Below are 22,237 nucleotides of genomic sequence, written 5' to 3'. Positions count from 1 at the left end.
AGAAATAAGAAATAAATGATTATGGAGTGTCTATAAGCATACAACAGTCGCTGATTAAATAAAATTATAAAGAGACGTTCAAAACACACACACGATATTCCGACACGTGCTGGTATAACACGCACATTGTCTTCACTTGTTTGTTTATGTCTGAATGTTTCTTTTTAATATTTTTTCGCTACGTTTTTAACAATTAACATTAAGTATGCGAATTATACTCACTGATAATTCCTTTTCTTCCTAGAGATCCCATGGCAGCCATGACAATGGGGTATTCCCCTCCTCCCACTAGTTAAGACAGGACCTTTTTTCCAGGGACCGCCCACCTTGGGTATAACAGTCAGCTCCTCCCTTCATCCTGTGTCATTCGAGTGTCTCCGTAATAACGGTCCCTGAAAAAACATTAATACATAACACAAGGGCGGGAAACCAATGGCTGCCATGGGATCTCTAGGAAGAAAAGGAATTATCGGTGAATATAATTCGCATATTTCTCCTACGATCCCCATGGCAGCCATGACAATGGGACATACCCAAGCAATCATAAATATCAGCCAATATCACTGCAATAATTCATATTTATTTAAAGAGGTATCATCTTATGGATAAAGCCTCTTGTAATACAGGACTCCCAAAATGGGTAGAAGACACATTCAAAGCATAATGATTTGTGAAAGTATGGACAGAAGCCCATGTAGCAGCCTGGCAGATTTCCTTGACCGATGCTTTAGCTCTTCTGGCCCAAGACGTGGATACTGCCCGAGTAGAATGTGCCTTAATCACAGGAGGTGGATTCTTGCCTTCTTGTTTGTAAGCAAATTCAATCACTTCTCGCACCCATCTAGACATAGTTTGTTTTGCTGGGGCTGAACCTTTTCTTGCTCCTTCAGGTATAACAAACAGGTGATCTGTCTTTCTCTAATCTTTGGTACGTTCAAGGTACACTGACACTGCTCTCACCAGGTCCAACATGTGGAAAGCCTTCTGTTCTTCATTTTCCGGGTTAGGAAAGAAACTAGGTAACGATACATCCTGATTGATGTGAAAGGAAGAAATTACTTTAGGCATGAAGTCTGGATGAGTCCGCAAGACAATTCTATCCGGGAAGATGACCAGATAAGGTTCTTTTACCCAAAAAGCCTGTATTTCGCTCACCCTTCTGGCTGATGTAATCGCCACTAAAAACAGGACTTTCCAGGTAAGGAACTTAAAAGGAATAGTCTCTAAGGGTTCGAAAGGTTCTTTCATAAGTACTCTAAGAACTAAATTCAAGTCCCAAGGAGTAACCAGGGATTTAAATGGAGGGCGAATTCTTTTGATGGCCTTGCAGAATTTCTTAACAATCTTTTCCTCTGCTAAGCGTCTGTCCACTAATACGCTAATCTGTGATTTGATTGTAGACACCGCTAGCCCCAGCTCGAAACCTTCCAGCAGGAACTGTAGAATTCTCGCTGTAGGAATATTGAAGAAGTCTTCTCAAAATGGCCCCAAGACATAAACTTGCTCCAAGTTTTGTAATATGCTATAGATGAAATGTCCTTTCTTGCTTTTAGCAATAGCTCTGTTACTTGGGTAGACAAATTGTGGTGACTCAGAGTAGACCGCTCATGCCTTTAGACAAAAGGATTTGGGCTCTGGATGAAATACTGGACCCTGTCTGAGCAGATCTGGGTAAGCCGGCACTGTTCAACTGAATCTGTGTGTTGTCCTTGCTCTTGTTCTTCACCAATGGTATAACTTGCCACTGTAGATTTCTCATGTACCATTGCGCCCAGGGAACTATGTGTATGCATGACGCCATCATCCCAAGAAGTTGAAGGCCTGTTTTCAGCGAACATCTTCCCTTCATCCACACAGCTAAGGCTAAAGCTTGGATTTTCGCACATCGTTCTTCTGATAACTTCACTGAAAAGCTCTTTGTATCTATATAGACCGCCAGAAATTTGATGGTCTGTGATGGCGTCAGTTGACTTTTTTCCTGGTTGATAATCCAACCATGGCTCTGAAGAAACTCTATTGTAAACTTGACATTGCTGTTGACTTCCTCTCTCTCTCGACCATCCTGACAATAACAGGTCATCCAAATAGGGCCAGATCTGGATTCCTTGCTTCCTTAATTCTGCTATCAGTGTCACTAGGACCTTCGTGAAAACCCTTGGCGATGTCTTTAAGCCAAAAGGAAGACATGTGAACTGATAGTGGACACCCTTCAGAAAGAACCTCAGGAATTTCCTGTCCTTGTGATTTATCGCAATGTGATAGTACGCATCCTTTAGATCGATGGATGCTAGGAACTCTTCTTGTTTTAATCCTGTGAGGATTGTTGAAATAGTTTCCATCCGGAACTTGTTCCTCTTCACATCCAGATTCAGAGTTCTCAAGTCTAGGATAGTTCTGTAGCCGCCCGTGTTCTTTTTGACCAAGAACAGATTCGAATAAAACCCCCGACTTTGAAGCTCCTCTGGAACTATTTCTACTGCCCCTATTTCTACTAATTGTTGTACCTTTGCAAGCAACACATTCCTTTCTTCTATTTCTCTTGGAACACGGGACTTGACGAATCTGGTTTTCCACGGTCTTCTTACAAATTCGATCAGATAACCATTCTCCACTACTTCTATCGCCCACTTGTCTGTGATCGATTCTCTCCACCTCGCCGAGAATTGAAGTAGTCGGGCTCCTACTTCCATCGCCTCTCCACCGTCATAACTTCGAACCTCTTCTGTATGACTGACGAAAGGAATGACGAGTTAAATTAGGGTTGCCTCTTCGAAAGTAAGGGCGGCCTGGACGATATCCTCTAGCCTCTTTATATGTCTGTCTATTGGCAGATGGTAAAGGAAATCTGTTCCTCTTATCCTGGGCTAATCTGACAGATTTCCCTCCAGAGATCCTCTGAATCATAGAGTCCAATTTGGACCCAAATAGGAAACTTCCTTCGAACGGTAACGCTGTTAGCCTGTTCTTAGAGCTGGCATCTGCACTCCATGGTTTGAGCCACAAAGCCCTTCTGGCTGTGACTCCCACTGCCATAGATTTGGCTGAAAAGGAAACAGCATCCAGCGAAGATTCACACAGGTATTCAATAGCCTTTTGCATAGTATTTAAATTCTTTAACAGATATTGTTTGGAGATCTTTTCAGTTATATCCATATTCAATTCTGAGGACCATAAATCTAAGGGCCCTAGATACAGAGGCAATAGCTACGCTGGACTTGAGAGATAATGCAGACACTTGATGCAGCTTTCTTAAAGAATTTTCAATCTTTCTCTCCATTGCGTCCTTGAACGCGGCCCCATCTTCTAACGGAATAGTTGTCCTAGATGTCAGTTCCGCTACCGCAGCGTCTACCTTCGGAACTTGGCACCACTTTATGAAATCTTCGTCTTTAAATGGAAACATCTTATCCATTCTGGGCCAACCTCCCAGTCTTATCGATATTAGACCATTCCTAACTAATCATCTCACGGACGACCTTATGAACAAGAAAGGTTCTGCCAAGTTTGGACCTTTCTTCAAACAGCGGATCTTCTGTTGCCGTAGAGGCCTCTGGATAGTTCATAGATTTGTATATGCTCCTTAAAACACTTTCACTGTGTCCAGATTGAATGATCTGGTATCTTCTTCCAGTTCACCTGACTCATCACCTATCTGGTCTAAATCTTCAGATGAACCACCTGCTTCATAGTCCATTCCTGCTTGCTCCCTAGATCTTTTAGGGTTCTGGGATGCCACAAATTCCTCCTTAGAAACAAAAGACTGGTTTCATCCAGTCCATCAATTTCTTTAACATATCATCCTGGTTAGGCTTATCCACTACCTTCCGCTGTGATTTATCACAGTCATCACATAAACTTTTCTTGGTAGATCCAGAAAAAGCCTTATCACAACCCATGCAAGTAAATTATAGATTCTTCTTTTTAGCAGTTCTCTTCTTCTGTTCAGGAACAGGAGACTGAGGCACACTATAAAGATAGAAAAGCCTGACTAGTATCATATAAATAAAAACACTAATGCCCAAAAACCATAGAGCTTACCTCAAAAGGGCATTATCAGGCTGTTGGGGAGAAGGAACATCCATGATGATTCGCTCCATACACAGATAGCACATAACACCATGCTGCCGGCTCATATAGCCGGCTTTTAACCCCATAGGAACCAACTGAGTGGTATCCTATGACAAAAACCGATAATGGAACAAAAAAGCCCAAGCCGTGTTTCCGGGGGGTACTAATTCGCGGCGCACCTGCTGTGTCTCGACGGCGGAAGTGAGGTCACCGCGCACTTCCGCCCTTCTCGTCCACACACCCGGCAGCATACAGAAAAACCGGAGACAGCAGGCTGCAAGCAGCCGGACTCCAGCAGTGCTCATGGCGCTAAAACCTGCACCTCAGCTCCCGGACTCCACACAGAGCCTCCGCACCTCCAGGTTATACCACGCCGGGTATATACTTCCATGCTGCCGGTAAGACTATCACTGGCGCAGAGCACAGTATTCAGTCTGCGTACATCTATAGTGACAGAGGCAGGAATCTTAGATAAGGCCACACTCCTCCTCACTCTTCCTCTCCCCGGGGGGGCCACCCCAATCAGATGTCTGAATATAGAGGTTACTCTGCTTAAAATAAAATAAACACCCTGCCTGTCCTATCTAGATGGAGACAGAAGAAAAAGACACAGGGTGAAGGGAGGAGCTGACTGTTATACCCAAGGTGGGCGGTCCCTGGAAAAAAGGTCCTGTCTTAACTAGTGGGAGGAGGGAAATACCCCATTGTCATGGCTGCTATGGGGATTGTAGGAGAAAAGTTATATCTTATTGTGTAATTATTCTTTTTCTTGAGGTGCATCGCACTATAGACACAACCTTTTCTTTCCTAAATAAATGATCTGTATGTATGTGTCTGCGGTAGCACACCCCTAATTTTGACAAAATACCTAGAGGTCTGATAAATACAGGCAGGGGGCCAGTCTATATGATATTTAAACAATTATCTGTATCCTGTGCGACTAGTAATAAATATCTGTCTGAGGTTTTAAACAATTAGGAATAACATGAGATATACATATATCACACACAGATACACATTGTACACACACACACACACACACACACACATATATACGTGTAGTGCACCTCACACACTTGCACATTGGACAGATACATAGAACACACCACTCACAGTACAACAGACACAAACACACATAATACACACACTTAAACATTTCAGATAAACAAACACACAAATACACACAACACACATACACTACAACACACAGTACACCACATACGCGCACACACACACACACATATACATAGGGCACCTTACACACACATTGGACAGATAAACACACCACTCATAGTACAACATTCACTACACCACACACACCCAAAAACAGTACAACACACACTTAAACATTGCACAGATACACACAGCACACTACACACACAAATATGTAGCGCGCCTCAAACACTTACTGATTGGACAGATACACACAGTACAACACACACACACGAGAACAGTACAACAAACACACAAAAATAAATGCATCATAGGTGCTAAATCTTAAGGTGCCCATACGCGGTGAATTAATTGCATGCGCTTTGGTCTAGGTCGCATCGCACTCACTCGATTTGCATGCAATGCAATGTGGACCTAGTTCAAAAAGTATGTGCAGCAGATACTTTTTGAATTGTACAATGGGATGTGCATGGGAGCGAGCATTGCACCAGCAAAACACACTGTATATGGGCACCTTTATGCTATCAAGCCAGGAGCAGTGTGTTTCAAACAACATCACACCTCTTTTCATTGCGGTCATTGAGTATCACTGTAAACACATTCTAATATTATGTTGGAGGTTTTAACAAATTACAATCTTTGGCCTTTGGCACAGCATTAGACTTATTTACAACACTTTTGGAAATTTAAAAAATAATAACTCTCCTGTGCAATGCCAGGCGGGTCAGCTAGTAATAGAATATAATGCTGTCATCGGAACTTAAACTCAGCCCAACTTTACAATAAATAAAGTGTTCAGAGAATCTCGGCTGCTGCAAAATCATCGCGGACAGTAAGACTGACCAATGGCATCAATGCAATGCTAACCACTCCCATTATAACTCAGCCACAGGTAATAAAGTTATGCTCAGTTACACCACAGGGCCGGCCCATGCTGCTAGGGTCCATCGTATTTGGAGGGAGTATAACATAAGAAGCATGTCACAGGCAGTTACATTTACCACCACAGCACAGAGTTCTATCACCACAACGCATGAGAGAAAAGCAAGTAAATCAGAGTGTAACAGGGAGATCAGGGACTAATACTGATGACAACAATATTTTTTTTTTAGTAAAATCTAGGAGACCGTAACAGTTTCGGAACCATCATCGTCGGATGAATTTGAACACTTCTATATAGACGGAGAGAAAAGCATTAGGTAAAACAACAGAGATGGGCAATGATGCCGTATAAAAGTACTGAACTGGAGATATAAAATAAAATCGATGGCACAAAACAAACAAAAACAATGCAGCACCTGTGAAATTGAAAACTATTAAACAATTGGATTGACTTTACATCAATATGTATAAAGCATAAATGAATGATACATTTTAAATCAATTAAAAAATATATTGACAGGTAAAACAAATTTCAAATATTTAAAAAATAATGACCACACTTTCCACTAGGAAATTCTACCCGGGTTTTTGCACGGGGATGCGCAACGACACAGGTTTTTTGTTAGTGTGAACGGGTCCGACTTCCAAAACACTGGTAGAGAGACCAGGGAATTCTACCCTGGTATCTACCAGGGTAAAACGCGGCAATGACACATGTCTGTGCGCAGTGTAAACGCACATTACCCGGGTTTTTATATCCGGGTAACGCTCTGAGGCCGTTTATTGGTTCTTCAGGGGCACCTGAAGATGATGCCATCTGCTGGAGACCCTGACCATAAGTAGGCTTCCCTGTTAAAAATGCTTTGTTAATTTAGCTCTATTGTTGAGCCATAAAAACGTGACCTCCTAGGACCTAGCATAAAGTTTATCTATGGAAAATCTTAGGAAATGCCAGTTATAAGGGACGCTAGCCTTTAAAAGCGCATCACCCTATGCCGCTGCTGTTTGATGTGGTTGTGTGTAAGAAGAACCTTCCAGGATTTCCTCGGAAACCTGGCAAATATTTAAATGCTCAAAATGACCCTCTGATAGCGGAGAACGTGGGTGGCATCAGATTTTCTCTCTTTTGTGTTCTCTCTTTTCACCTAATACAGATATCCCAACTTTTACCGCAGAAAAAAAAGCTAAAACTAGATAAAAATATGAGGGGGGGAGGGGGTTTGAAATCATTTGAAGCACCTGACATGCAATATTCGGTACTCTTTACCTAGCACGGCGCCCATCGTGGTCATCGCGGGCATTGAATGCACTAAAAAATCGGGTGCGACGTGACCGACGCGATGCCCTCGATTTCCCATAGGGAACAATGTTAAATTTCTCAATTGACCCGATTTTTCCATAGGAAACAATGTTAAATGGCCCACAGAGGCCAAATACCCACCCCGAGGTGTGAAATGGCCCCCACAATTGTTAACGCCACCCCACGATCAACGTGAACCCGAAGCGTTGCGAGCGCAGCGAGCCCGCGAGGGGCGGCGGTACGCGTCCTACGACCTTTTCATACCCCCACTATCCATGTCGGCGTGGAGTTGAGAATAGAATAGTGTGGCGAGCGCAGCGAGCCACCGAGCCCGAAGCGTGGCGAGCGCAGCGAGGGGCGGCGGTACGCGTCCTACGACCTTTTCATACCCCCACTATCCATGTCGGCGTGGAGTTGAGAATAGAATAGTGTGGCGAGCGCAGCGAGCCACTGAGCCTGAAGCGTGGCGAGTGCAGCGAGCCCCGCGAGGGGACGCGGATACCTGTGAAGCCCGCAAAGGGACGCGTTTACCGGTGAAGGTATCCGCGTCCCCTCGCCTCGCTACGCTCGCCACACTATTCTATTCTCAACTCCACGCCGACGTGGATAGTGGGGGTATGAAAAGGTCGTAGGACGCGTACCGCCGCCCCTTGCGGGCTCGCTGCGCTCGCCACGCTTCGGGTTGACGTTGATCGTGGGGTGGCGTTAACAATTGTGGGGGCCATTACATAACTTCAGGGTGGCTATTTGGCCTCTGTGGGCCATTTAACATTGTTTCCTATGGAAAAATCGTGTCAATTGAGGCATTGAACAGTAAAATCGGGTCAGGAGAAGCACAAACACAACTTTAAGAGCTATGTGTGCAAATGCTAGGAGCTTAGGAAATAAAATCCCAGAACTAATTGCAATAATGACAAGTGATGAACTGGATATTGTGGCTATTACAGAGACATGGTGCAATGAAAATCATGACTGGGACATAGCTATACCAGGATATACTTTATTTAGGAAGGACAGAATGGGAAAAATTGGAGGAGGGGTTGCAATATATGTGAAAAAATATATAAAGACTACCTTAATACAAAGTATTGAAGAAAAAACGGAGGCCCTTTGGGTGACCATAGAAACAGGGGAGAAGGCGATTCTTCGTATAGGGGTGATCTACAGACCACCAGGTCAGGAAGAGGAACTAGACAAGAGCCTATTGCAGGACATCAATAAAATGGCATTAAAAGGAGAGGTGATAATCATAGGAGACTTTAATCTACCTGATGTAAACTGGGAGCTGCCTGTTGCAAGTTCCACCAGAAGTAGGGACATGCTGAATTCCTTGCAAGGAGCATCCCTCCAGCAATTGGTGAGGGAGCCCACTCGTAAGGACGCAATATTAGACTTAATACTTACAAATGGTGACAGAATATCTGACATAAATGTGGGTGAAAATCTGGGATCCAGTGACCATCAAGCAGTATGGTTCAAAATAAAGACAGAGACTGACTCATCGCACACAAAAACAAAGGTGTTAGATTTTAGGAAGGCTGATTTTGTAGAGATGGGAAACTCTGTAAGGGATTCTTTGGCAGAGTGGAAAAACTTGGAAGGAGTGCAGGATAAGTGGGAAAAATTAAAAAGTGCAATTCTAAAAGCAACAGAATTTTGTGTCAAAAGAGTTAGGAAAAACACAAGAAAAAGAAAGCCATTGTGGTTTGCAAAAGAAGTAGCAAGTATTGTGAAAGCAAAAAAGTTGGCCTTTAAGAAATTTAAGCAGACACAGAAGAATGAGGACAAAGAGGTGTATCTTGTTAGACAGAAGTAGGCTAAGAAGGTAATCAGATGTGCAAAAGCACAGGCTGAAGAGAAAATGGCCCAGTCAGTGGGTAAAGGGGGGGAAACTTTTTTTAGGTATATAAGTGAAAGGAGAAAAACAAAAAGTGGAATAATTAGACTGAAGACAGAGAGTGGAAGTTTTCTTGAGGGGGACAATGTAATAGCAGATAATATTAATAATTATTTCTGCTCAGTATTCACTGCTGAAAGAGAGGGGAAGGGGCCACAGTTAAGTTGCAAGTATAGTCAGAAAACTGAGGGAGAGACAAGTACATTTACAGAGGAGAAAGTCCTCACAGAACTCTCAAAACTGAAAGTGGATAAATCAATGGGGCCAGATGGGATACATCCAATGATACTAAAAGAGCTTAAAGGGGAGCTGGTAAAACCAATAACAGAATTATTCAACCAGTCACTAGCTACTGGAGTAATCCCAGAGGACTGGAAAACAGCGAATGTATTCCCACTGCACAAAAGTGGAAGCAAGGAAGAGGTAAGCAACTATCGACCAGTGAGCCTTACATCAGTAGTAGGGAAATTGATGGAAACACTCTTAAAACAAAGAGTTGTAGAATATCTCAAAACCGGCAATTTACAGGATCCAAAACAGCATGGGTTTACTGGGGGAAGATCATGTCAAACAAATCTTATTGACTTTTTTGACTGGGTGACTAAAGTAATAGATCAAGGTGGGGCTGTAGATGTAGCTTATCTAGACTTTAGCAAAGCTTTTGACACTGTCCCACATCGCAGACTGTTAAATAAACTTGAAAGCTTGGGATTGGATTCTAAGATAGTTGAATGGATAAGAGCGTGGTTGCAGGACAGAAAACAGAGATTTGTAGTAAACGGAGTACAGTCAAAGGAGGGAAAGGTTACAAGTGGAGTACCCCAGGGATCTGTACTTGGACCGGTGCTTTTTAATATCTTTATTGGTGATATTGCAAATGGAATTGAGGGTAAAATGTGCCTTTTTGCAGATGACACAAAGGTATGCAACAGGGTAGACACACCAGGAGGGGTAAAACAAATGATTGAGGATCTAGGCAGATTAGAGAAATGGTCAAGAGAATGGCAACTACAGTTTAATGCCAAAAAATGCAAAATCATGCACTTGGGTCTCAGAAATCCAAAGACTCAATATAGTATAAATGGCACTATAATGGAAACTACTGAGGAAGAGAGGGATCTAGGTGTCACTATTTCAGGGGACTTAAAAGCAGGTAGGCAATGTAACAAAGCAATGAAGAAGGCAAGTCAGATGCTTGGTTGCATAGGGAGAGGTATCAGCAGTAGAAAGAAAGAAGTAATAATGCCACTGTATAGGTCATTGGTACGACCTCACCTAGAGTATTGTGTTCAGTTCTGGAGGCCATATCTCCAGAAGGATATAAATACATTAGAGACTGTACAAAGAAGAGCAACTAAAATGGTGCATGGCCTACATCACAAAACGTACCAGGAAAGACTAAAAGATCTTAATATGTATACTTTAGAGCAGAGAAGGGAAAGGGGGGACATGATAGAAATTTTCAAATATATCAAGGGCTTTAACAAGGTACAGGTGGGAGACATTCTTCACAGGAAGAGGAGCAACAGAACACGAGGACATGCACTGAAACTAGAGGGAGGAAGATTCAGGGGAAATGCGAGGAAGAATTTTTTCACAGAAAGAGTAGTAGATTAGTGGAATAGCCTCCCAACAGAGGTGGTAGACGCAAATACAGTAGTACAATTTAAACATGCTTGGGATAAGCATATTGATATCCTTACAAAAAAATAAGGATCAAATATGGTTTGAGGTAACATGTTTAAAAAAAGGGGCAGACTAGATGGGCCAAGTGGTTCTTATCTGCCGTCAAATTCTATGTTTCTATGTTAATTGAGAAATTTAACATTGTTCCCTATGGGAAATCGCGGGCATCGCGTCGGTCACGTCGCACCTGATTTTTAGTGCATTCAATGGCCGCGATGCCCGCGATTTTTTTACCTGCAATGCCCACGATCAAAATCGTGGGCGCCGTGCTAGGTAAAGAGTACCCAATATTCAATTATTTTGTCAATGGGCGCAAGTGGAGTGAGCATTTGGGCGCCTGCCACACTCACGCCTGTTGGAAAAACAACCAATTATGACCTGTTGGGCACCTGTTATGTATAGGCACCCAAAAACAAATGAATTTGCCACCAGTGACAACATAAGGTAATAAGACAAAACCATCTTGGTACATGCTCATTTATGCTCTTTTAGGCAATTTGTTTTGACTAATATAATTTAAGCAAAGACAAACAGCCAAAGCAAGGACAATGAGTAGGAGCTGTACTTTATCCCCTAAACAGATTGTTTTCAATAGAATTCTCTGCTCGGCTTCCAGTGTTGTCGAGCTCCAGCATCTGATGACAGCTGTCGCCTGGCCCTGCAGGCTTTCTGCCAGCCACACAGCTGAGCTCACCGGCTTAGAACGTCCCAGCACGATTGCCATCCTAGCAGAATTGAGCGCCACCAGTACAAAACCACTGCTGCTCATCTGTCTTACCTGATCCCGGGCAGGTGTCAGATTTTGCAGCTATTAGATGCTTGATGCCAATTGTGGCATTAAAAAAAAAAAAAAAGGTGTCACAGGAAGAAAAAAATAAATTTGAAAAAAAAAAAAATTATAGCATTTTAAGCAAGTGAGCAGCAATCAGTGAGATTACCACAACCCCCGTGATGGCGAGCCGGAAGGAGCGGAGAGTGGCCCATTTGGGTGCTTAAGAATAACCAAATGAATATCGTCCCTCCCCCCTCTTCTTGATGAGGATAAGGCGTAATAAAAAATTGTAGTGTTCCCGCTAAGATTCCGGCGGCAGGTGCATTGCATTCTGCAGATGAAAAAGGGTGTGGCCTGCCAGTGAGTGGGCGTGGCATACCATCTCTATTGGGGGCAGAATGGCCCCTTCTACATCACTACTGAGGTGTAGAATCGGCCCCAAAGACTTGGTGCTTGCGTAATGATTGTACATCATGAAAATGGTGAAACAGTTGCATGGGTTAAATATACAGAGCAAGCAAAAGAACATTTCTTATTACAGCCACATGATATAATATGGAAGATTACAGACATCTCAGCAATGTGAGGCATTAGTCCTGCCTTCCAGCGGCCACACAAACACACACAAAGGTTCTTACCTTAATAAAATTGTTCAGGTGACCCAACTTCCGCATGTTCGAGACTCCATGAAGTTTGACCACATTTTGCAAAATTTCTCTGAGGTTATCACTTGGTTCTGGAGAAGAGAAACACAAACATACAATAAATACCAGGAATGATTAATGCTAGACCATGGTTATGATTTTAGCTGGGTACACACTGAGCGATATGTCGTCCTGCAGATCGGTCTGATTGATCGCTCACCTCGGCACAGAGACAGTAAGTATGCCTGAACTGCAGATGCCCGCGGTCACTTGCGCTGCCATCCTCTATTATGATAATGAAGGAAGGAACGTGATTCATTAACATTGTTCCAGTGTGTACGGCAATCTGTGCCGACGGTTATTCAGTTCACCGTGTGTACCCAACTCAAAGGGCAAAATGCAATCAAAAGCGTTGGCATGCGGGCACGCTATGGCCGCTGGGATGGTAAAGGATGAACAAGTCTGTTTGAAAAAAAAAAAAAAATCCACCTTTTTCTATATCAACCGTTTGAACACGCCGATTTAATGCATGTTGACCTTTGTCTTGTGTCGGCCAATAGTGGTCGACCTATAGACCACACAGAATAGTAGCACACTATGGAGAGAAAGCCCATCCCTAGCGCTAACATGTAGATCACCCAATGTAAGACATCTCATGTACCGGGATTATTCATTGCTGCCTTATGAATTTTTCTTACACCATGAATAAAAGGGATGTGGTCATTAGTTTGACCCTATTAATGGCGACGTGCATTGGTTTAACCACTGTACGTCGTATGCATTGGGTTGACATCTGAAATAGGTCGTCATGGCGAAGGTGAACAGGTTCAGAAGGTTGTCACAAGCATTAAGTCGACAGTCAAAAGGTCAACATGAGATTTTCACCGTTTTTTTTTTTTTTTTTAGCCGACAGCCAGTATTTCATGCCCTACCATCCACTACAGCGTGGTGGAAGAATAAAAGGGTGCCGAAAGCATGGTGAGCGCAGCAAGCCGTGCGAGGGGACGCGGTACACCGTGTCCATGTCGACTGTCGACATTTGGGATGAATAACTCATGTCGACATTTTGACTGTCGGCCTTCCTATTGTAGACCTAATGCTTATGTTGACCTTCTGACCCTGTCGATTTTAGCCATGTCGACCTTCAGTGTTTGACCCAATGCATGTTGAAATTAATCGGATCGACCCAATCCCGAAAATAAATGAATTTAACACTAATGAAGAGAACACTCTAATGTCAAATAAAAACATTCTAAAGCACTAGGTGGGGAAAAACACAATAAAACAAAAGGGCCGCTCTAGAATCGTTTAATAATAGGCTGAAAACCGATGTCCCTCGTTACACTTGTGACGAACTCTGGGGGTATCCTATAATTGCAATTTTTTTTATGACCAAAGATGTTGAGTTTACACACGAAAATATATCGGATCCATGCAAAGAATACATATCGCAGAAAGTAAAGGCCCCCATACACTACACGATTTGGGCCCGATTTCACCTGATTCTGGAGGATCGGGCTGAGAAATCGGGTGAAATTGCCCAAATCGTGTAGGGTATGACATCCAATCTGATCCGATGCGTGGTCCCGTGCGCATCGGATCAGATCTGGATGTCGGACGGTCTGCACATAAGATAAATCTTATGTGCAGCCGGCATTGAGCTGGTCTGTGGGCGTGGGGACCGGAGAGCAGGGTCCGGGTCCATGTGTGATGAGAGAGGGTAGTCACCTAGCGGCAGGAGAGGTGGCGGGGAGCGGGGTCCGGTCCAGCTGCAGGAGGGGTAGTGAGCTAGTTTGTGGACTGGAGACTAGGTAGCGGCAGCTGCAGGCGGGGAGCATGGAGCGCACGGCGCATAACAGAGTCCGGGTAGCTGCGAGCAGGAGAATAGGAAACATCCTATTCAAAAGACTGGGCGGACGCTGATTGGCCGAGAGCTCAGCCAATCAGCGTCCGCCCTACCCGCCCAGTCTTTTGAATAGGATGTTTCCTATTCTCCCGCTCGCCGCTACCCGGACTCTGTTATGCGCCGTGCGCTCCGTGCTCCCCGCCTGCAGCTGCTGCTACCTAGTCTCAGCTGGACGTGCTCCCCTCCTGCAGCTGGACTGGACCCCACTCCCCGCCACCTCTCCTGCCGCTAGGTGACTACCCTCTCTCATCACACATGGACCGGACCCTGCTCTCCGGTCTCTGGTCCCCGCTCCCCCAGACGGACCCTGACGCCCCCCCCCGACCCTGCTCTCCCACAGCTCCCCCGGATTTACATGTGATAAATCGATCCGATTTATCACATGTAAAAAATGGCACACCAAGTGCCAAATCATATCAGGAGCTGCCGGGGGAGCTCAGGGGAAGTCGGGGCCGACATTGGGCCGACTTGTCCTTAGGACAGGTCGGCGTAGTGTATGGGGGCCTTAATGCTTAGTTATCAGGGATTGGGTTTCGCCCACCAACGAAATCCACCATAAAGATCCAGCAATGGGGCTAATAAGATAGCCCCTGGCGAACACATTAGCAGCTGTAATTAACAGTGGCTAATTGAGTTCTAGTAGAAGAAAAGTTCTAGATAATTAACATTCTTACAACTTAGGATCATGTGGGTTCTTTCATAAACGTGGTTTATCTGCTTTCGTAATGATAAAATAGTCCTGAATTCCAATCTGTGTCAGTTCACCAGGGCTTACGAAACATCCTAATAGAAAAACTAACAGACCGCTGGAGAAATGAAAACATCGGGAAAACTACGCCATACCGATCCCATTATTGGATCCCATTATTGAATCCCATTAAAAAAAGACAGCATTTAAAGTGGTTCGTACATGTCTGCAGAATGGAAGAATACCATACAAGTGCCTATATGGATAATAGCATGTGATACGACACAGAAAACATAGCAAAAGCAGAATTGCCCAAGACCTACAATCATTCACCCTCCATATTGGTGATGCTAAGCAGGCCACTCTAAACCGATCCTAGCGGCGTGTGGCCATTAGAGATCCCCTGCCTTCGGCTTGGACAGTGACAGCAAGCTTACCCTAACGGCATTTACAACAATTAAGTGAAGTATGGTTGCATGAGAGGTAACCATTGGCAGCCAGACATTCAGTGATATGGCTAGACATGAGGAGACTATAGCAGTGGTTCCCAAACTTTTTTTTAAAATCATGGCACCCTAGAACATCAGCCGCTACGTGAATCGCGATTGTCCCCTCGCGTGCTAGCTTCCCGTGCCACTAGTATATTTTTGTCTCGCACCCTTCCTGGGGGGTACTTAAGTCATGGTTCTCGTGGATAAACACCCGCAGGAACCTGCATTCTACGACATAACGGCTTTCACAGCCCTGAGAATTGAATCGACCCCATAGTCATCGCAGCCCGAAGCCCTTGCTGGGATGGCACATGATACAATGGGACAGATGTATTAAACCTGGCACTTTATCTCTTCGCCAGGCTTAATACATCTGCTCCATTAAATGCAAAAGTAGTACATACAATTCATTGTATACGATCCTGGCAGTTGCCGGGTGAGTTGGCGGGGTATGGCATGCGCGCCCTAGTGGATTGGGGGGGGTTACGGGCATTAACAAGTCCATATTGTCAATGCCCGTACACACGCTTCGATTCAGGGTAATTTTTTAATTGATTTTGCTTCAAGAAGACCCTGAATCGAAGCGTGTTAACTGCTTTCGATGCAGATTCGATCCTGATGTGCGGCCCCAGAAACTAAAGCAAAAATAGATGCCAGGAAAGTCTATTTCTGCTTCAATCTTCCAGATCGAAACCAGTTGCATGCTGCGCAATGCAGCATTTTCCCCTCTCTCCCCCCACGCGCTGTCCGTCCTGTTCAATACTGGCACCCTCCAGGTCCCAGTGGCCGACAGTATTGAATCGGTATTGACGGCTGCTTCATCGAACCATCTGTACGCCCTTAACACTACTGGATGTACACAAGGAATGTCTCACCAGTAATACCCCTTTCACACTGCAGCTCTTAACCGGTATATTGCAGATTTTTTAGCCTTTTAAAAACGGTTAGAGCTGCAGTGCGAAAGCGCCAGTCTGCTTTTACCGGTTACAAACAACCGGTATTTGCAAACAGGTAAAAAACAGAGTTCTACACGGTTCAGAGCCGTTTTTCATGCAGTGTGAACGGCTCTGAACCGGCAGTAGCTACGAGAGCGCAGTGCATATGTAATTAGCCGCTCATTACATATGTACATATGTAATGAGTGCATTGCATATGTAATTAGCTGATCATTACATATGCGCATATGCTCATTACATATGTAATGAGCTGCTCATTACATATGCACTGTGCTCTCAAAGCTACTGCCTGTCCTGCTTTTACACTGCACACCTGCTTGAGACCCGGTCTTTATGTGCGGTGTGAAAGGGGTTTAAAACGGTAATAAACCGTTTTAATTACTGTATCAAAATACCCGGTCTCAAACATTTAGGCAATGTGAAAGCAGCATAAAGGTGCTCACACAGGGATAGATTTAATAAACAACCCAATGTCTGATCCACTTTACCCTGCAATCCAGAACACTCTTGGCTAAACAACATAATGCCCACAACACAGATTGACTGAGTAAACGATCAGAGGAGGATTAGATTGGTCATTTAATGACTGCAAATCATATAAACACATCATTGCCATATCGGTCACCAAGCCTACACACGGAACGAAGTGTATCAAATCCCGCACGACAGCCAGTTCATCTTGTCCGCCTGCTGAAGGAATCAGCCAGCTAGATGAACGACCGGCGGGTGCGCACATTGGATCGTGATCATGCCCACACGCGGAAAGTTTTTAAACGATTTAAACCGGCCATATCGTTTAAAAAAAATCTTGCGGCGGGTGGTCAGCTTTAGCCTTCACCCGCTCACGGGTGTTGCAACATTTCACACAAACAAATCTGGACAAATTGTATCAATCAAATTGCAATAAAAAAAAAAACAACAACCCACAAGCCAATGGTCATTACTATGAAACAGATATAACACATCTTTCACAAAGCTGTTTATAAGTGGAAAATCCAATGGAAAGGGGGTGGGGCGGGTGGAACAATTTCACTGTCTCTTTCCTTTTAAAGAGAGGAATGATGATTACACAGATCACTGCGCACTGGATGACTTTACACTCCGAGTTCCTATTTACAGGATGACAGGAGCAGGATGAACTCTGCAGAGCTGCGCAAGTAATTACCATTCATCCATTTACCAGCTCCATTTCCTAGCAAGCAGAAGCTAAACAACTACTGAGAAGGAGGTGTCTGTGCTCGCAGCACATTCCACTAAGCAGCCCGATACAAACACACACAACCAGCTCAGCAGAGGGGCTGGGAAACCAGTATCGCACAGCACAGAAAGTCTGTGCAGACTGTACTCTTTGTACTAGATCGCATTCTATTGTAAAAACACGCTGCTGTCACACATTGTATGCTTTCTGTACTAGATACAATGCAATATAGTACAAAAAGTACAGAGCTCAATGCTCCGTGTATGGACACCTTAATAGAAATCTCTCTAATGGTGCCCATACACTTGATCGATCGGATGTGATATCGCAATGCTATTTCCCATCTTAAGTGCTTTTCTCCAGCACCTGATGTCGCATGCCACCTGTCGCATGCCATCGGGTGCTGGAAGAGGGCTGGCGGGCGTTACTGGTTAAAACCCACATAGGATCGCACATGCAATGCGATAAATATTATGTGAAGCACATAATATTTATGGATGCGACATTCGGCCGGCAAGCCCGCTCATCGTGTTCGGTGACATTTAATCAAAACCGTATGGATCACATGCCATATCCTACATGTGTATGGGCCCCATAATGCTGGCCATACACTTGCGCGACTTCTCCCCTTGGATAAGTCGCACGCAATCCCCCCTTAAGCCGCCTGGGTCCTTCCTGTGCAGAAAGGATCACATGATGTATATCACATGCAGACCATTTGCATATGACATATCGCATGCAATCCCAGCCAAGCTAGGCCAAGCTATTCAACATTTCCCTCCTGCTAGCAGTGCGACTTGCAGGCTCCACTGAGGTCAAGCGGGACCGCACATCGTATTGGACCTGTTCTCAGATACATGCGATTTGGATGCTTTTTATGGAACTGATCACCACCATCGCATAATAAGCGATCAAATCGTATTTATATCGCCCTAGTGTATGGGTAGCTTAAGAACAGTGCAGTCTCCTAAATGATAAACAAACAGTGATTAACTAGCAATCAGCTGTAAGTCCAGTTGTTTGCTATATAAAAGAGCAGCCGTCAGTGGGGAAGTTATCTATGCGACAGTACTGTAGGTAAGATGAAACGCGGCAGCATACTATACTAACTCTATGGCTGTGACATTCTCTAGTTGTATTTCTGTCGGGACTACACCTAGGTTGCAGGGATTATATGGTTTGTGTACACGAGAAACGGCTTCCTTTTTTTTTTTTTTATCGGAAAGGTTCATTTTGTTTGGGCCCAGCCTGTTGGGAGAGTCAGGCCCCAATGTAATCCATCAGTCTTATCCAGCCACTTGTATCCCCATTACCAGAATGTCCCTACAGCGCCACCAGCTGGTGAGGAACAAACCTGTCACTAGAAAAGCAAACTTGTAATAGTTGGTAAAGCCTTCCGTGACTTAGTTGTCCAATTCAAATGAAACCATGTTTAATGTTGAGAGAGGGGAAGGAGAGAGAGGGGGAAGAGAGAGAATGAATGTTCATTTAAATGTTTACTGCAGAACTGCTATTATTGAGGAGATTCCATAATGGAATAAAATGAATTGTTTGTTACAATGGCACTTCAACAGTTGGGATGTATTGGATGGCTAGTAAACACATGGGCAGGCATAAGAATCTGAGCGACTTTGACAATGGCCATATTATAATGGCTGGACAACTGGGTCAGAGCATCTCCAAAACAGCAGGTCTGGAGGGAGAGACCTGGTATGCAGATGCTTTGTACATGCCAAAATCAGTCCAAGGCTCACTGATGTGTGCGGGGAACCAAGGCTAGCCAGTCTGGCTCCCACAGAACACCTACTCTAGAACAAAATGTTACTGGTGGCTGTGGTAAAAAGGTGTGAGAACACACGGTGTATCGCAGCTTGTGGCATGGAGGGCTGCATAACATCAGACCAGTCAGAGGGCCCAAGCTGACCACTACTGAAAGCACCTAGAGTACGATGGGCACATGAGGTCAGAACTGGACCATGAACCGTCAGTCAGCTAGGCAGAAACCCACTTTACTCAACTCAAATCCCACTATGGGGTAACCCAGCATTTCCCCCTTCTATTTCTAACACCACGTTTCGGCTTTGGAGAGAGACAAGGGACTGACCAGCTTGTCGAATATTTTCGACCCCGGAGGACACTTACTCCAGTTCACTGACCTGGAAAAATGATTTAATATACCAAATAGTGATTTTTTTTTTCATGTATCATCAAACAAGACACTACCTTTATTCTCTTACTGGCAGCTCACTCTCTCACACCCCAACCCTCACCCAAGACCATCTTCAGCAAATGTTAAACTTATGTGAAACTAGACCTTATAGTCTGTCCATGCTTTACTCATTAATGATAGACAGAACCTCTGAGAGACGCTGGACCACTGTGAGAAATCAGTGGCAAAGGGACTTCACGCTCCCATCCTCACTGACACAATTGCAATCCCATTCATGTCCATTATGAGGACACTTCAACCGTCTTACCTTCAAGTACATCTAAAAACGCTCCATAGAGCGTATGTCTCCCCTGCTCAATATGCCCACTTTGACCCATCCCTCTCGGCTGAGCGCCCGAAATGCCACTGTGCGTCAGCCTCCCTGATTCACTGTATGGAACTGCCCCTATATACGCCGATTCTGGTGCAAAATTATAAATGACCTCAAACGCTTATTTCATATTTCTATTTCCCTAAATCCAGCAGCCTGCATCTTAGCAGATTTTACAAACTGGAACCTCGGTATAAATAAACATCAATTATCCAGACTTGCAGCTCTCATAGGGGTTATTTTGGTTCACTCTTTCTGACAAATTCCTTCTTAGATGGACAAAACGATGTGCACTGCAGGTGGGGCAGATGTTACTTGTGCAGAGAGAATTAGATTTCGGTGGGGTTTTACTTCAAAGTGAGATCTATATTGCAGTGTAAAAAATAAAGCAGTCAGTATTTTCCCTGCACAAAATAACTCATCCAAATCGAATTCTCTCTGCACATTTTACATCTGCCCCACCTGCAGTGCACATGGTTTTGTCCATCTAAGAAGGATTTTGTCAGGAAGAGTGAACTAGAATAAGGCCCATAGTAACAGTGGCAAAAAAGGTAATACTGACACACTGGCTGTCCCGCAACTCGCCATCTCTCTCAGAGGTTCAGCAGAAACTCCTGTTATCCTTTGATAAGAAAAAGACTCTATATCCCCTTCCCTCTAGTCTCACTTCATTCTATAAGAAATGGGCTCCCTTTATCGCTGACCTAGATATCCCGGTTCAGGACTCTATAATGCAAATCTTCGACAAGACGGAGAGAGCGCGGTATATGCTGAATACATGCTCTCGACCTCAGATGCCACGTTCATTGGGCCCACCAATCCCAGATCCATGCCATCCTCTGCCTAACTTAATATTCTCATTCGTACAAACGCTGAATACGCTGCCCTCTGCCTCCGTTTTAGTTGTTATATATGTTATTGGTCAATGTAGACCTTCAGATATATGTATGGATTTTTATACTGACAGGTCTTATGCTGTTACTGTTGTCTTAAGACTATGGGCCCCTTTCATGAGTACGTTTAGTCAAAAACTACATCTCACAGGACCAGCCTAAACTTGGTTTGTAACATTTTCCACGATAGGCCATAAGGAACCTGGTCATTCCTTTTCTACATATCATCACTTATGACATATTACCTCATTTTGATGATAGGCCTACCGACATAGTTAGATATTATTATTTTTGTAAATGTATAAACTATCCTCGTTTGTTGATGTTAAGGACCATACAACACTGGGCGACTATGCCCAGCGTGTATGGACAGCGATGTCGGCAATCATCGCTGCGGCGCCGGCGGAGGGGGGAGGACGGCATTGCATAGCGGAGCGCTATACAAAGCCGTCCTGAAAGCCGCCCATCTGCTGGTATAACCAGCAGATGAACGGTGGTACTTGTTTCCTAGCAGGGCGCCCACTAAGCTATTTGCTTAGTGGGCTATTCTGCGTAGTGAAATCGCATCGCACATCGCACCGCATGGCTTTTTGTGCCTTGCGATGTGTTCGATGCGATCTCAGTAGTTTATTTATTCACTGCACCCTGAGTGAAATCGCATCGCAGATGAGAGAAGATGAGATCTTAGTAGTTCATATGGTAAAACACCACCACTCTCCACGAAACGTGGCGAGCGCATCCTCCGACCTTTTCATACCCCCACTATCCACGTCGGCGCGGAGTAGATTCTATATAGTGTGGCGAGTGCGGCGAGCCACCGAGCCCAAAGCGTGGCGAGAGTACGCGGATTACTTTACATGTATTCCGCGTCCGCTTGCCACGCTTCGGGCACTATATAAAATCTACTCCGCACAGACATGGATAGTGGGGGTATGAAAGGATGGAGGATGCGTTCCGCCGCCCCTCACGGGGCTTGCCACGCTTCGGGGTGACATGGAGAGTGGTGCTGTTTTAGGTGTTTTACCAAATGAACTATTGAGATCTCATCTCATCTCACATCTCGCATCTCACGCCACAAAAAAGGGCCATGCGATGCGATTTCACTCAGGGAGCAGTGAATAAATTAACTAAATTAACTACTGA

The 22,237-nt window shown here is 44.4% G+C and overlaps 1 protein-coding gene across 2 annotated transcripts in view; it reads right to left on the bottom strand.

Moving 5' to 3' along the window:
• Nucleotides 1-22,237, bottom strand: part of RICTOR (RPTOR independent companion of MTOR complex 2) — a 121,650-nt gene that overhangs the window by 87,086 nt on the left and 12,327 nt on the right. For both annotated transcript variants that reach the window (XM_083154466.1, XM_083154474.1), the window contains exon 3: nucleotides 12,417-12,514. In XM_083154466.1, coding sequence (XP_083010592.1) covers nucleotides 12,417-12,514 — 98 coding nt within the window. The remainder of the gene's footprint in view (nucleotides 1-12,416; nucleotides 12,515-22,237) is intronic.

Source organism: Crinia signifera, chromosome 1 (genome assembly GCF_055691185.1).
Source record: "Crinia signifera chromosome 1, ASM5569118v1, whole genome shotgun sequence".
Taxonomy (NCBI): domain Eukaryota; kingdom Metazoa; phylum Chordata; class Amphibia; order Anura; family Myobatrachidae; genus Crinia; species Crinia signifera.
The sequence above is the reverse complement of the archived record's forward strand: the minus strand, read 5'-3'. Positions and strand labels throughout refer to the sequence as shown.